Genomic DNA, 14,175 nt, shown 5'->3' with positions numbered 1-14,175 from the left:
ACAAACGAAGTCCACACATCTTAAAGTGGTCAGGGTTGAGAAATATTGCTCTACCAATAAGATCTTTGCTTCTTAACCACAGGTGTCCCCAGTGGAAACTTGGTCTTTGGCTTTGATCTCCTAAGAGGAAGAGATTGTGCCGCTGTGGAGTTTTAGGCTCTGCATAAATCAAGTTCACCGTGAGGAATTCAGGATTTTGGCTTCTGTCTTATGTTCTTTGCAGAACTTCCAGACATCTACCAAAGCTTGACAAAAACAACAGGACTAAACAGAGCAGCAAACAACCAAATCAAACATGAGCTTTCTGGAGAGAGAACTAATCCTACTCCATTCCAGGAGCAATGGACTTAACTCCAAGTGGACAAATAAATCAAGACGGTTCTTTCCACATGTGTGACATGCTGGCTTGTGTAATTGCAAAGAACCAGGTGCTGCAGAAAGGAAAGAAAATGATGGCTTAGCTTATAGCTGAGCTGAAGAGGGAGTCCCATGTAGGAGGGTAAGTGAATTGTTCAATGGAACCACTCCTGTGCATCAAAGGCCATTTTCTGTATTGCACAAGTGTGAACACAGCTACCTTGATGTATTTGCTGTTCAGATGTTCTTTCCTCTTAATTCCTGTGAAATAGGAACTAATGTGGCAGACTCTCCACACACACAATTTTCTTCCTTCAGCTAAAACTACCTCCTGTTGGATACGAGTACAATAAAAACTAGAATAGTCAACATCTTAGCTCTTGCATCATCCCAAGTTAATATTTTCTTGTTCTGTGCAGGTTTTAACAATATTAAATATCTTCTGGTGTTTATTTGTGCTTTAATTCATTTAATGTGTGTATGTTTATGTATTATGTATGGTTGACACCTTGACTTTTTTTTTTACCCATCACACTTCATATTATTCTGTTTGTAAGGGGTAATCAACCTTGTGTAAAGTTGGAAAAGAGAGAAAAATCAAGAATATATTTTAGTGGAATATGCTTTACAAATTTATAAGGAGAAAACTTTGACCTGTTCGATACCCTTTAAAAAGTTTCAAAGTGAATAAAAACCCATTGGAAGGAAAATGTTCTTGAATATTAATGTGCCACTTCATTCCCTGATAAAAGTGAGACTGTCATGAGACCCTGTTAATATAGGATATTATTGCTTTGACAGAGACTTTGCTTTCCAAAATCCAGAGCTTAAGGCTGCAACTTTGGCTTACAACAGCCGTGGGTGACCGGTGGAAGCAGGCCCAGAAGGAAAGACGCAAGAGGAAGATTTTTACAGATCACAGCTTGTGGTTGCTGGTGTTCCCCTGCCACAAAACCCAGCATCTCTTTGCAAGAACTCATCGTGGTGTGTTATCTTTGGACAGCTGCCGCACTGCAGTAAGATTGAAGCAGCTCCCCTGGTTCAAAATGCCAGATCCTGAGTAGAGCCAGGTGAAAACCATCTTTGCTTTCCTCGCTTTCCTGGCAGCCAACGAGGCAGAGGCACCGAAGGATCGAGGGACCAAATCTAACTTTCGTATTGGCTTCAGAAAGTGAGACATCCGAGCATCAGGAACTTTGGGATATCTTCTGAAAATCCATTTTGAACCTTGACAACTCCATCCTGAAAAGTGAAGAAACTGGAAAGGCTGATGGGGGTTGCTCTCCTCTAGCGCAGGGTCCCCAACCCTGGTCCACAGACTGGCACTAGTCCACAGCAACTGGTCCACGCAAACAAGCAAAGCCCCATCCGTGGCATTTTCTGGGAGAGAAGGGAGATCAGAGGGCCCTCGTCTCCCTGCCTTGGTGGCTTCTACTTCCCCGCATTGCCTGGGAAGCCCGGTGACTAGCCGGATCCTGCAGGGTAACTTTTAGGAGGGCTCCCGGGTGAGGGCTCTGGGGTTGCCTGTTTCCTTGCAGACATTTGATAACCCAGACTAGGGAACGTAGCCAGGGCCAGACAGCAGTGCTGTTTGCTGTTATATTCTGGCACCTTGCCCTGTCGGTGTTGGGGGAGGGGCGGCCTTAGGGATTCTTTGGTTGGGCCGTCTGCGACTGGCTTCTTGGGCAGTGCCTTGACTGGGGTATTGTTTACTTGATTGTTGGTCTGATGTTAACCTTGGAGTTCATCTATGCTGACCTGGGTGCTGACTGGTGGTGGTGGAGGGATGCTGGGGTCTTTTTGTTCTTTTTTTGGGCAGCGTCTCTTTTGCATAGTCTATAGAGGTTGTTAATGTCCGTGTGTCTATGGATGGCTGATTTGTCAGAGTGGCAGGCTTCTGGAAATTCCCTGGCGTTTTTGGACTTGGCTTGGTCTAGGATGGTCACATTTTCCCAATTGAAACTGTGGTTAAATCTGGATAACTTTTATCTTTTATTTTCCATAGTTTTCGAAAATCATGTTGCTAGAACATGCAACTACTGGTGCGCTGTAGTATACATCCGATCACCAATGCTTCCAGTCCCAGTTCTTCCATGCTCGAGTTTATGGAGCCCAAATTGTGTCTCCACCTTGCTAAACCTGAGATACTTCTATCCATAAATAATGTTTTGAGAATAAAGCTTCCAGAGCATGATTAGTTGCATGGAATTTTAGCCGGCTGTTGGGAGAAAAAAAATAACATTTATTTATTTACTTGCTTGCTTACTTACAGTGATATGATGTTCACTTCCAAGTAGCTCTGAGAGTTTACATAAAGCAACTTACAACTTATACTCAGCTTCCCAGTGGCATTAGGTTAATGGCAACATCCACCAGGGTAGGTTGATATTGTTGTGTCCATATATTTTCCTAAAGATCTATATCTTCTAGGATGTTCAGAAGCCCAACCAGTATGGCAGGCTCTGGATATCGGAAGTCAAGCTGATTCACCGCAGAAGCAAGGTAATCCCTGAAAGATTTGGCTGTTGGGATACCTGTAGATAGAGAAAGAAAGCCCTCCTTTCCCATCTCTTACTAAACAGCCACAAAAAGAGTAGAAGACTAGCTGGAGTCCCAAAAGTTCAACTGAAACATCAATGAAAGAAAACCAAAATGAATTTTTGTTCTGGCCCCATCTGTTGCCTTTTTTGCAATGCATTTGTAAGCCAAACATTTTCCACCTGGAAAAAAAATCTGTTTCTTGTCTTTGGTTTAGCCATCCCACCATGCTGTGGTGTACACCAGAGTTAAAGAAAACAGGCTTGGCTTGCAAAATGTGCAAACCAGGTTGCAGACATGATGTCATCCTGTTTACTCCTTAAGCGGCAATGGAATTGGAATCAGAAAAATATATCACCCAGGGTTCCATGACAGCAGATAAGGCAGTAGGAAGGGTGGGCAGAGGGAAGGGTTTTCCAAAAATGAGAGATCTGCTTGCTGAATTAAAAACTGGCAAATATTTACTGCAACCCTGATTGTGAGTCATAGTCTTATGAGAGCAAATTACATTTCTGAATGCCATTGATACAAACTACTGTAAAAAAAATTACATTTGTTTTAGTGAACATTTTTAACTGATCAGGAGGAAAACATCCTTAAGTACATCTGTGAAGGAAATGTCAAAAGAGTTAAAATAGTGGCTGTGACTGTCTGATTGAAGCCCCGCCATCTTTGTGTATAATACATACATGACCCAGACTTGGACATTCATCCACAATACTTCAGCTGGACAAATGATGCTGCATCTTCTCTTCAGCGGTTACAGTACAAATATTTGCAAAAAATGGCTGTGTCTATAAGTTTTGTTTTGATACCAGCTGAAAAGCTCTCAGTAATTGCAATTCAGTGTATATTTGACTTACAACTGTAACTGAGCCTAGAGTTGTACGAATGACTGTTGTAAGTCATTGCATTCATAAGTCATTGCATTCATAAGTTGAGACATCATGTGACTGGACCTGATTTTTATTTTTTTTATTTTTACATTTTTTGTGGCAATCATTAAGTGAATCCATTTTCCCCAATGGCCTTTTTTTGTCACAGATCAGGCATAAACACCAGAAACCAACAAAAAAGGAGCAAATTGTAATCATATGACATGGGGACACTGCAAACAATTGAAGAGGTGAGCTGGTTGTCAAGGGCCCAAAATGTGATCCCATGATTGTAGCGTACACATGTATCTCTGTGTTGTTTGTAGACACTGTAGCTTTTAACATTTTCATTAAGTAGCTTTGGGAAGTTGTTGTAACTTTGCTTGTTAAGTTAGGGTCAGGGTCAGGGTTAGGATTAGTTGAGTAAAAATTTAGTACAAGTTGAGGGTTACTTGTACTAAGTTTTGTCTTTCAGTTTATGCACTCCAAAGTCCATCTATTAAATTACAATGTAAAATTTGTCCTTTGATGAACACAGCAAGTTTCCAAGACAAAAAAGAAAAATCAAGGATGCAATTTTGCTGCATTCATCAGCAAATCTCTCAGGACTGAAATCCTATTTACTTTTGCAATTACGATAAAAGAAAATCACCCAGAATCACCCTGTTATTTTACATGTGCTGCCCAAAATTTTCTTTCATTACCCAAAACCGCTTATCAAGAGCTCTTATCAAAATTCAAGGACCAGATGTAAATTCCTTCCTATAGCATTATCATAACTTTGGTTGCTGAACGGACATAACCTGAGGATCACTGATATTATTGAATGATCATTATATTATTTCAACAAATTACCATTGAAAATCGCACCTGTTTTCATCTTAATAGGAATACTTTGGGAGTTTTTCGACTACAGTATATTCCAGTATAGATGACAATCTTTAAGTCAATTTAAACGTTCCCTGTTGTGATAGGTAATGGGTTTGTGTGCCTTTACCCAAAAAAAGTCCCTTTTACTCAATTCTGAGTAATTTATTCAGGCTTGGGAAGCACTGATTTAAAGGTTGTTCTGTCTGAAGGTGATAAACAGAATGAATTTTGCAGGGAGAGCCTTCCAGGGGTGCCAGGATGGATGGAGATGGTGGTTCATGCAAATCCAAGAATGTGTAGCTGCTCTACCTGCAGGTTCAAATGCCTTGAGCCTGCAGATGGAGTTTTGAAAGTGGGTTCTTTCTAGTCAGGATCTTTGGATAAACCAACTTGGTAGATGGGAAAAGTGGACTTTGGAGAAATAGGGAACAGAAGAATTGATACTGATGTTACTAGGAGAGTCTTCTCCAGAAAGAAGGAAGCATTTTCCAATATCTAGATGTTCAGTTGGGATGAGGGGAGCAAGATTTTGTGCCAGAGGCAGGAAAAAGAAGCAACAGCAAGAAGTAACAGCTGTTCATGCGGGGCAGGGACTGTGTCACACACACACACACACACACACACACACACACACACACACACACACACACACGATGGCCAAATGTGGGTGTTTAACAAGCATCGTTTGTGCAGAACTCACTTCTGATTGAACCATGCCCTTCCAGGCCATGAAAAGCCCAATCGAGGGGATGGGACTGGCTTTGCCTTTGGCTTCCTGTGACTCTCTTGGGGCCGTGGCAGCTCGGTCTCCCCTGCATCCGATGGTCCTGGCCAACCTTTCCAGAACACTTGCACAGGGCGAGCGGGAGCAGAAATGAAACATGCCTTCGGCTTGTTTATGAACTGGGACGTCTGGAAGAAAAGGTCAGGGGTGTGGCTGGAGGCTCTGAAAAAACATGGGGAAAAAGGGAGCACTCTTGCCTGAAATAGCCTCTGATTTTCAAGGCTGCCAGTTCTGGCCAATAAAAATACAGATCAGATCCAAAGCCAACAGGAAGATGTTGCATCTAAGACAGAGGGGGGGGGGGGAACAGGGCATAGAAGATTCGAGGGGGGGGAGAGACTGAGGGGAATAACAGCCAATGATGTCATCAGATGATCAGGGAAGAGAACTGGGGGGTGCTGAGAGGGGCCTGCAAGAAGCTGCCTTTTAAGTATTTCCATCCCTTCTGCAAGTCAGGTTTCAAACGTCCTGCAGCAAGGAAAAAGAAGAAAGGGCCTCAGCTGCGCTTACGATGTTGGGTCTCAAAGGGCTGCTTGGATTGTCTGACGGCAACTCAGTTCCCCAACCACTCTCTTAATTTAGTTTTTACATGCATTAATTTAATTTGAATTCAACTCCCACACAGTCCTCTTGAGCTGGCTGAGAAATATAAGAAGCATCAAGCATAGTTGAGAATCTGTAAATGTTTGCAATTCATCCCCCCTCTGCAAATCATCCGGATGCAAATTTGGTCAACGTTGCTTTGCTAAATATCAGAGATACGATATTCTGAGTGTAAGAGAAAAAATCCTCCAATTTAGGATTCTGCCGTAGAACAACTAAATTCTGGACTGTTTAAAATCCATATTAGATAAGTGGCATTAGGATTTTATGCTACTTTAGTATGGATTTTTATGTTCTGAGATTATATCCTTTTACATTATAAATTAAAGGAATGTCACGGGTTGAAACTATTTCTTGAGTTTCTTGAGCTTTTCATTACAAGATGTTCTAACATTTGAGATTTGAGGGAACAGTCAGAAAATCATCCAATGAGAACGATTATGTCTTTCAAAGGCTGTTTCCCCCTTAATGACTTTGAGTATTTTCTGGAGTCATCCAGTCACAATGGTGCCAAAATGATAGCAAGAAAGGCACAATCAGTTTGGTCTAATGGTTAAGGCACCAGGCTAGAATCCAGGAGGCTGTGAGTTCTAGTTCTGCCTTCGGCATGAGAATCAGTTGGGTGACCTTGGGCCAGTCCCTCTCTCTCAGCCTCACCCACCTTCCCCTTGTTGTGGGGAAAACAGGAGGGGGAAGGAGTGTTAGGTATGCCTAGAGTTATTTATAAAAATAATAAAGATGGGATATAATTAATAAAAATAAATACATCACTTCACCAATTTATCAGTCAAGGACTTCCTGAAAACACAGCCATAGCAAAACAAGTTGGAAACAACTGAACTTTGGTTCTCCAGAACATTTTCTTTTTAAAGTCTCTAGGGAATATTGTATGGAAAGCGGGACTGTGATGTGACTTGCATTTTTTTTTATTATCCCAGCCATTTTGTGTTTGCAATTTGCAGTCTACTTTGGAACCTCTAAATGCAGACCCCAGTAAGTGAACTGGAGGATTTCCGCTATTGTTGCCAATATTATTAAACTAGTACTATTTTACTGTTACTAAAATAATCTTAGTTCTTCTCTTGTTTTAATGTGAAAATTTTAAGGACTATGGTAGTCATCATCAGAATTTGACTTTATAGCATATAAAGGAACAGTTTAAAAAGGGATCAGGTTATTTGCACAGCTTCTGAACACGCCATGATGTACTTACAAATTTGCCAAGAATGGAGACATCAGTCAGACGTGTTTATGGCCATCAAACATTTGAGTTGGATTTTTGAATTGTGGAAAAGTCAGCCAGAGTGTCTAAAAACCTGGAAGCTTTGAGCAGCAGCCAAAGCTTGGTTTAAAAAATCACACATGATATATAAGAAAATCAGATCCTCAATACAATAAAAGCAGCAAAAAAACCCAACAAAAAATAGAATATGTTCAATTACTTTGAAAAGTATAAAATATATCAACTTTAAGAACATGACATTAAAATTTAATTTAAATGTCAGGATGGATAGAAATGTTTCAGCTATTGCTTTTAGTACCTGAATTTAGGGACCAGTTACGTGGAGAGAGCTTTTTCCGCAGACCGGAGGGTGCGTGGTTTTGTGTGCTGCCCCAGTGGATGGGGCTTTGCTTGTTTGTGCGGCCCAGTTGCTGGCATGCCGCAACCCAGTACTGGTCCACGGACCGGGGGTTGGGACCCCTGGTCTAGAACGGTGTTTCTGAACCCTGGCAGTTTTAAGATAGTGGATTTCAACTCCCGGAACCCCCCAGCCAGGCGTGCTGACTAGTGAATTCTAGGAATTGAAGTCCACCATCTTAAAGCTGCTATGGTTGAGAAACACTGGATAAAAGAAGATCTATCTGAATGTGGCGATGTATTAGAACTTTCTTTTTGGTAGACAGTTTTAAAAGAGGGCACACAATTTTCAATCATCCCAGCTGTTATGTCGCAAATACCTCTGGAACCACTTCTGGGAGTGTGTGTAGAGAAGGTTGGTACAGGAAGAATGTACCCCGCGCATAGGAGGGGTTTAGCACCTAACTGAATTGAGCTCATGGCAACTTATAGACTTCCCGAGGCATCTGAAAGCATGAAAGCAGACACCTCCTTTGGAAGGCTTGCTAGCATACGAGTCAGCCCACGGGAATTCTTGAACTTAGAAACGGTGGCTTCAGTCCTTCAGAAGAGGCAGCTGCTTTAATGGGTCCAGGACGGGTGTCTGAAGTTTCTTTCCAATGTATCTAGAGTAGCCTTTTGTTCTGGATTGCTTTTGAAAAGGCTAAGTAGGGCAGGCCAGATTTGTATCTGTAGGAATCCATGGGCTCCAGGAAACTTTCGTGACATTTTCATTCCATTCTCACAACGGTTAGCCAAAGGCCAATGGGAAACCCATCAACAATACCCATTTAATCCTTAAGGTTTAGGGCATTTTTTTTTTTTTTTGGTGTGGTGGAGAAATGATGGTTTCTGTTCATCCTAAAGAATTCAGAACCGTCTCCAGTTTGACCATCTCCTAGCTCAACTACATGATTTTAAAAGCAGAGGTTTGACTGCAGGCCCTTGCAGCACCCTACCGTGTGCAGCCCTCCAGTTTCTTCCACTTGCCAGTCCTGTCCTTTTATTCCTCTTCTTAATTCCCGCCGCCTCCCCCCCTTTTAACCAGTTCCTTTTCTTCGTATCCCATAGCTGCTACATTTGTTCAGGAGTCTTTGTTCAGGGTCTTTGTTGAAAGCCTTTGAAAGTCCAAGTGCACAATATCTTCCAGATCACCTCCGTCCACGTGCTTGTTGACACTTTCAGAGAACTCTCAGCCCTTAATAAGGCATCAAGGACCAGGTTGTGAAACCGAAGGAGTAACCTGTGGTTTACAAAAATCGGGTATGCAACAATCAGCCGGAGGCTTTCTAGCCTCTCCAAAGTAATCAAGTGAGTTTGGATAGCTCTTTATTTATTCTGCTTTATCTATTTAATGTATTTTTCAATTGCCATACCACTCAAGGAGTGCTTGAGACATTCTGGCCTCAAAGGTGCACACATCCCCAGAGGTCTGTGTTTGTAGACACCTATTAAGAATAAGATTACTAAGCAATGGCTGGAATTGCTGAAGGAACATTAACTGATTTAATGAGCTTTTAGCAGTTTCACTGTCTATAACCTGGCATTAGAGAAAGTCAGCAGGCACAACAATGTTCAGCTGGCCACCTGCCTTTAGATGGTTCCCAAAATATTTATTGTTCAGTTAATAGACCCTCCGTCAGAAAAGGTACTTCCATGCCCAACAGCTTGTATACCATTTCAGACAAATGGCTGTCCAGTCAATGATGGAGCACCCACAACTTCTGAAAACAAACTCTTCCACTGATTAATTGTTCAGTAAGTGCTGATTATCCTTTAACTATTCATAGATTTAACTTCCTTGCCCTCAATACCCTCAAAAGGCAGTTTGGGGTTCCAGGAATTGTATTTATATCCTTTTCCATCTTAGAGTCAAAGGAACCATCTAATGCTGGCTACAGGTTAATTACTGTACCCAATGTTTTATAATCCGAGAAATCAGAGTGTAAATTTGCTAGGAGCTGACCTGGTATAATTTCTGCTTGCCTAGATGCTCTAAAGTCATGATTTACTCTGGTTGCAAAAATAGTGGTCCCAGTCTCCAATTAGTAATAACAACTGAATTCTAGGAAACACCAGCAGAAATTCATTGGTGTACAAGAGAAATTGAGCACCTACGTGCTGGAACAGGTTTTCGTCTGTGGCCACTTCAACAGAGACCACAAACATCTTTTAATCCATTGATGACATATTCTGTTCATACCTGAAATACTGTTGAACACAGCACTAACAGCATCCATTACAAAAAAGCGTCCAGTAGGTGTAATTCTAGGAAATGATTGTGAATGGACAGAAAACCTGTTGAGTTTCTGCCTGATCAATCATATTTGCTGGAATTCTAATGCTGATAGAAGAAGAGAAAGATGCAGGGATGGCACCAGGATTAATTACAGTCTCATGAAATAATCTTGCTGGCAGACTATTATATTTGGCAGATTATTATAGTCTCCGCCTTGAGTTATTTGCAAAAAATAATAATGGCAGAATATGAGTAAACCTTCCTTCCTTCCTTCCTTCCTTCCTTCCTTCCTTCCTTCCTTCCTTCCTTCCTTCCTTCCTTCCTTCCTTCCTCCCTCCCTCCCTCCCTCCCTCCCTCCCTCCCTCCCTCCCTCCCTTCCTATAAAGTTACTATTCTACGCAACCCCATTCCAATTATTCTTATTTCACCCTGGAGGTCACTTTAAATGCTCAGTTATTATTATTTATTAAATTTATATGCTAACCAACTCACTGTCAAGCAACTCTGGTATTATAACTGGTATTGTGCAGAGTTTGGCTATTTCTCTAAAATGGCGGTTAGTCTCAGTTATTCCTATTTTTTCCTCTTTCTATCCTTAAGTTTGACCCAAGGTAGTCCTTGAGTTACAGCCGTTCACAGTGCATCGCCATAGGCTCTGAGTCATTCGGTCGTTAAGCCAGTGCGGCTTCCCCCTGCTGACTTTGCTTGTGGGAAGCTTTCTGGGAAGATCACACGGAGGCTGCGGCTGTCATAAGCAGATGCTGCTGGCAAAGCACCTGAAGTTTGATCACAAGGCTGAGGGGATGCTGCAACGGTCCCAAGTATGAGGACTGATCATAAGTGGCTTTTTTCAGGGCCTTTGTAATAGTCCCTAAATGAATGGCTGTAACGTGAGGGCTATCTGCACAGTCATTCTCTGGTCTACGAAAGGGATAAAGTCAAAAGGGCTCCGTGCAGTGGAAGCTTTACTCCCTTTTTACGTGAGTTGGTGCCCATAAAAAAATGAGGTCTGGCTGCAATTGAGTAATTACAGCTGACCTCCTGGCTTTTTTGACCTTATTGGGCTCCCCAGCAGTCCACTTTTCGCCCTCCATCTTTCTCTGCAAAACCGCCATCCTTCACTTTTCCAAAAACAGGGATCCTCCTCCTTCTCCTTCTCCTCTCCATTGCCCTCCCTCACGAGTTAGTCCGATCAAGCTGCGAGGGTCTTGCATTACGGCTCTTTTCAAAGAACGAGCTCTGCTCAATCAAATCCAATTACAAACCTCTGCTTCTCCAGTCAGCTTGTGCCTTCTGCCCAATTTCCTCATTCTTAGTATTTAATCTGTCAGATCAGAAACCGTGGTTTAATAATAGTTTGTTCCTACAGGACAGAAGGGATTAGAGTGCCAGGAAAATGCTTAGCTTCATACGTTGAATATTCAATTAGGCAGTAAACATGATAAAGTGGCAGCCACTGTAATTTCCACCAGCAGGGAAATGTTTGTTATGTTATGTTTTCCCAGCCACAAAGTTTGGTGGGAAGGGTTGACAGTCTGGCTGGGGGCCAAGAGCAACTATTGGCCAAATGGAAAGCATCCAGGCTTTCTGCCCCTCGGCCGGGAGAGAAAGGATAATTGATTGATTCCAAACGTCAAAGTTGGCCTGGGACCCAGCCCTGTGCTTCCTTAACAGTTGTGCAATTCCGAGGATTACGCCAGGATTAACAAATATTGTCAACATACAAAGGTGGTTTTACCAGGGGTATCCATCTAGATGCTACAATAATACTTGATCCACTAGATCTGAGTTTAATCCACTGCTGTATGCAAGAATCCAAATGAAGTCATCCCAGACAGGTGGCTGTATAGAGTGAAGACAGTGGAGGAAAATCTCCCTTCTCTTGGAAGGGCCTCCATTGTCTGGTTTTTATGAAACGTTTTCAAAATAATAATAATGACTTAATGCAAACTAAACAGAACAGAAGAAAAGGAGAAAAGAAAGCAAAAGAATTGCAAAAAGAAAACAAACTAGAAGAAAAATAGAAGGAAAAAGGATATAAAGAAAAATGGGATGAAGTAGTTTCCAATCTCCTTTGCAGCAGTTATAAGCACAATTATATTTTAACCTCTCTCTTTCTAAAGTTACTTTGTGACTCCCTTCCTTCTATAATCTATCCCATCTCAACACCAAGCAGGTTTCTTTTAATGCCACCCAGAGTTACTTCTTGTGAAATGTGCAGCCCTATAAATTTGATGAGAGAGAGAGAGAGAGAGAGAGAGAGAGAGAGAGAGAGAGAGACGGACAGATAGATGATAAATCACAAATTCATTTTGTTTCTTTGTCACCAGAAAAAAGTCCACCCAAAAATGTTGATACTGTCTCTTATCAAACGAGTCAGTTTAGCCATTTTGACAAGTTCTGTCATCTTCACCAACCCGTCTTCTGTTGTAGGTCTTGGACAAATCTTTCCATCTTTGTGCACCCAATAATCTTTTCTAGCTGGTTTTCCATCAGTCTCAGGATGAAAAGATCTCATTTCAACCGAATGTTAACCTTTAAAACCCTCTGTATGTATTCTGAGCCCAACATTTTCTAGCTTTTTTACATATCCAACAAGTGTGATAAAATCACCCTGCTTGTTCATATTTCCAACATAAATTTGAAGTACATTCTAGATATTTTTTCTGGTGTCATATACCAATGGTACATCAAATTTTTAAAAAAATCTCATTCAGATTATAACGTAATGTCAATTTCAATCCTTTCATCCCCATTGGAGAAGCAATGCCAATGCTTCTTAACCAGGAGGGGACAACTATGGCCCCTTTATGACCTGGGGACTTCAACTCCCAGAATTCCTGGCTCCGGAATTCTCCTGTTCTTAACTGTAGAAAGGGTTCCTTCAACCAGCGGAGCGTGTTTATTTGTGAGCAGATTGAAGCAACTGGTCCTTTCCCTCTGGGCCCAACTAGTTCATGGCTGAGAAACTGTCAGGGAATCTCATGGCCGTAGCTTAGACCCAGGATCTCAAGAAAACCTCCCGATGGTCCCACTTGGGTGGTTCTGCGAAGAAAACCATGGGGACAAATTCACGAGGTCACCAAGTGTTGAGCTCAGCCGGAAGGCTTCCCTTTCTCCCTTTCCTATAATTTACGTAGATTATTCTGCGACTGAGACTTTGGGAGAAGGGTGGGAATGTGGACAATGATTTGGGAATCCTTTGCATCTCACGCAAACTCTCTGAGCCCATCTTCAGCCTTTCATGCAGGCTTGAGAAAAGACTGCACCGTCCCAAAGGAGAAGAATCTTTTTCTCACCCATCCTCATCTGGAGCATTGAAAGGGATTGTTTGTTTACGCACTCTGCATTTGTGCTTCCTTGTCTGGATAATTATCTGGTTATCTCAAGTTAGATTGGAATGTCCCTGCCATTATTGGAGTCCTGTCAAAAATGTCACTGCTGGTGTGAAAAAATGTCCTTGGGGTGTAAGGCTAAAAAGATGACTTTATCATTAGACTTTTAGGGCCTCTTTGCAAATTTGGATGTGCTGGATCATTAAACCCTGCTCTAAGAACTCAGGCAATGTGCAGACTCCTTGAAGCCACCCACAGTTCCTTCCTTCCTTCCTTCCTTCCTTCCTTCCTTCCTTCCTTCCTTCCTTCCTTCCTTCCTTCCTTCATGAGAAAATAAACTAAAAGGGAAATAAAATTGCCAGGACCTAAGCATTTAATTGTTGCTTCAAATTGTATGAAACCCAGAAAACAATTATTGTTGGTTTCTCAAGAAGTCAAAGCATGAAGCCTTAACTTCAAGTTGGCTTCTAAATCATGGTTTGCATAAATCCCTACTTCCTTGAATTGTTTGAAGATTCTTGGGTGACTAGAAGGACTACAAACTTGTGCTAAGCCGGGCCTAGACAGCATCCTTAGAACAGCATTCAAAGTGAGTCTGGCAGACGGACGCTCTGCAGGGGCCCCTTGTGGGCTGCCATTCCAGATCTGGGGCAAATCTTGTTGGGAAAAGCTGGACTTGCAGGAATATTTCTGAACTAAGTGCTGGTGGATTTAAAAGCCAGTCTGGGCATCTTCTCAAAAGGGAGAGCAGGGATTCCTACATCAATTCGTGGGGCAGAAGGTCCAAAGCTCTTTATTGGTAGAATATGTTTGGTAGAAAACCAGAAATCCTGTGACTCATGCCTGGCTTGGCAAATGTGCTTGTAAAGTCAGAAAACAAAGAGATTCTTCATCCAAAGGGATTTGTAGACATTTTCCGGCTGACCTTGGGAAGTGTTTCAGCATGCATGGGGGGT

The 14,175-nt window shown here is 42.0% G+C and overlaps 1 protein-coding gene across 5 annotated transcripts in view; it reads left to right on the top strand.

The window, feature by feature from the left end:
- The window catches only part of ATXN10 (ataxin 10), a 97,781-nt gene that overhangs the window by 65,965 nt on the left and 17,641 nt on the right, over positions 1-14,175 (top strand). Inside the window, exons 10-11 of one of the 5 annotated variants that reach the window (XR_005558039.1) lie at positions 83-499; positions 1,159-2,603. The exons of 3 other annotated variants lie outside the window; for them this stretch is intronic. Coding sequence is in view for 1 of the 2 variants with exons in the window: in XM_039354605.1 (XP_039210539.1) it covers positions 83-124 (42 nt within the window). In the remaining variant the exon portion in view is untranslated. Of the gene's footprint in view, positions 1-82; positions 1,035-1,158; positions 2,604-14,175 lie in introns of those variants that run through there. One more of the 5 variants, XM_039354605.1, reaches the window with a different exon arrangement.

The sequence above is a fragment of the Crotalus tigris genome, unplaced genomic scaffold (genome assembly GCF_016545835.1).
Source record: "Crotalus tigris isolate CLP2741 ecotype Arizona unplaced genomic scaffold, ASM1654583v1 scf7180000018563.1161478300:1536566, whole genome shotgun sequence".
In the NCBI taxonomy this organism is placed as follows: Eukaryota; Metazoa; Chordata; class Lepidosauria; order Squamata; family Viperidae; genus Crotalus; species Crotalus tigris.
Note: the sequence above shows the minus strand (reverse complement) of the source record. Positions and strands in the feature narration are given on the sequence as shown.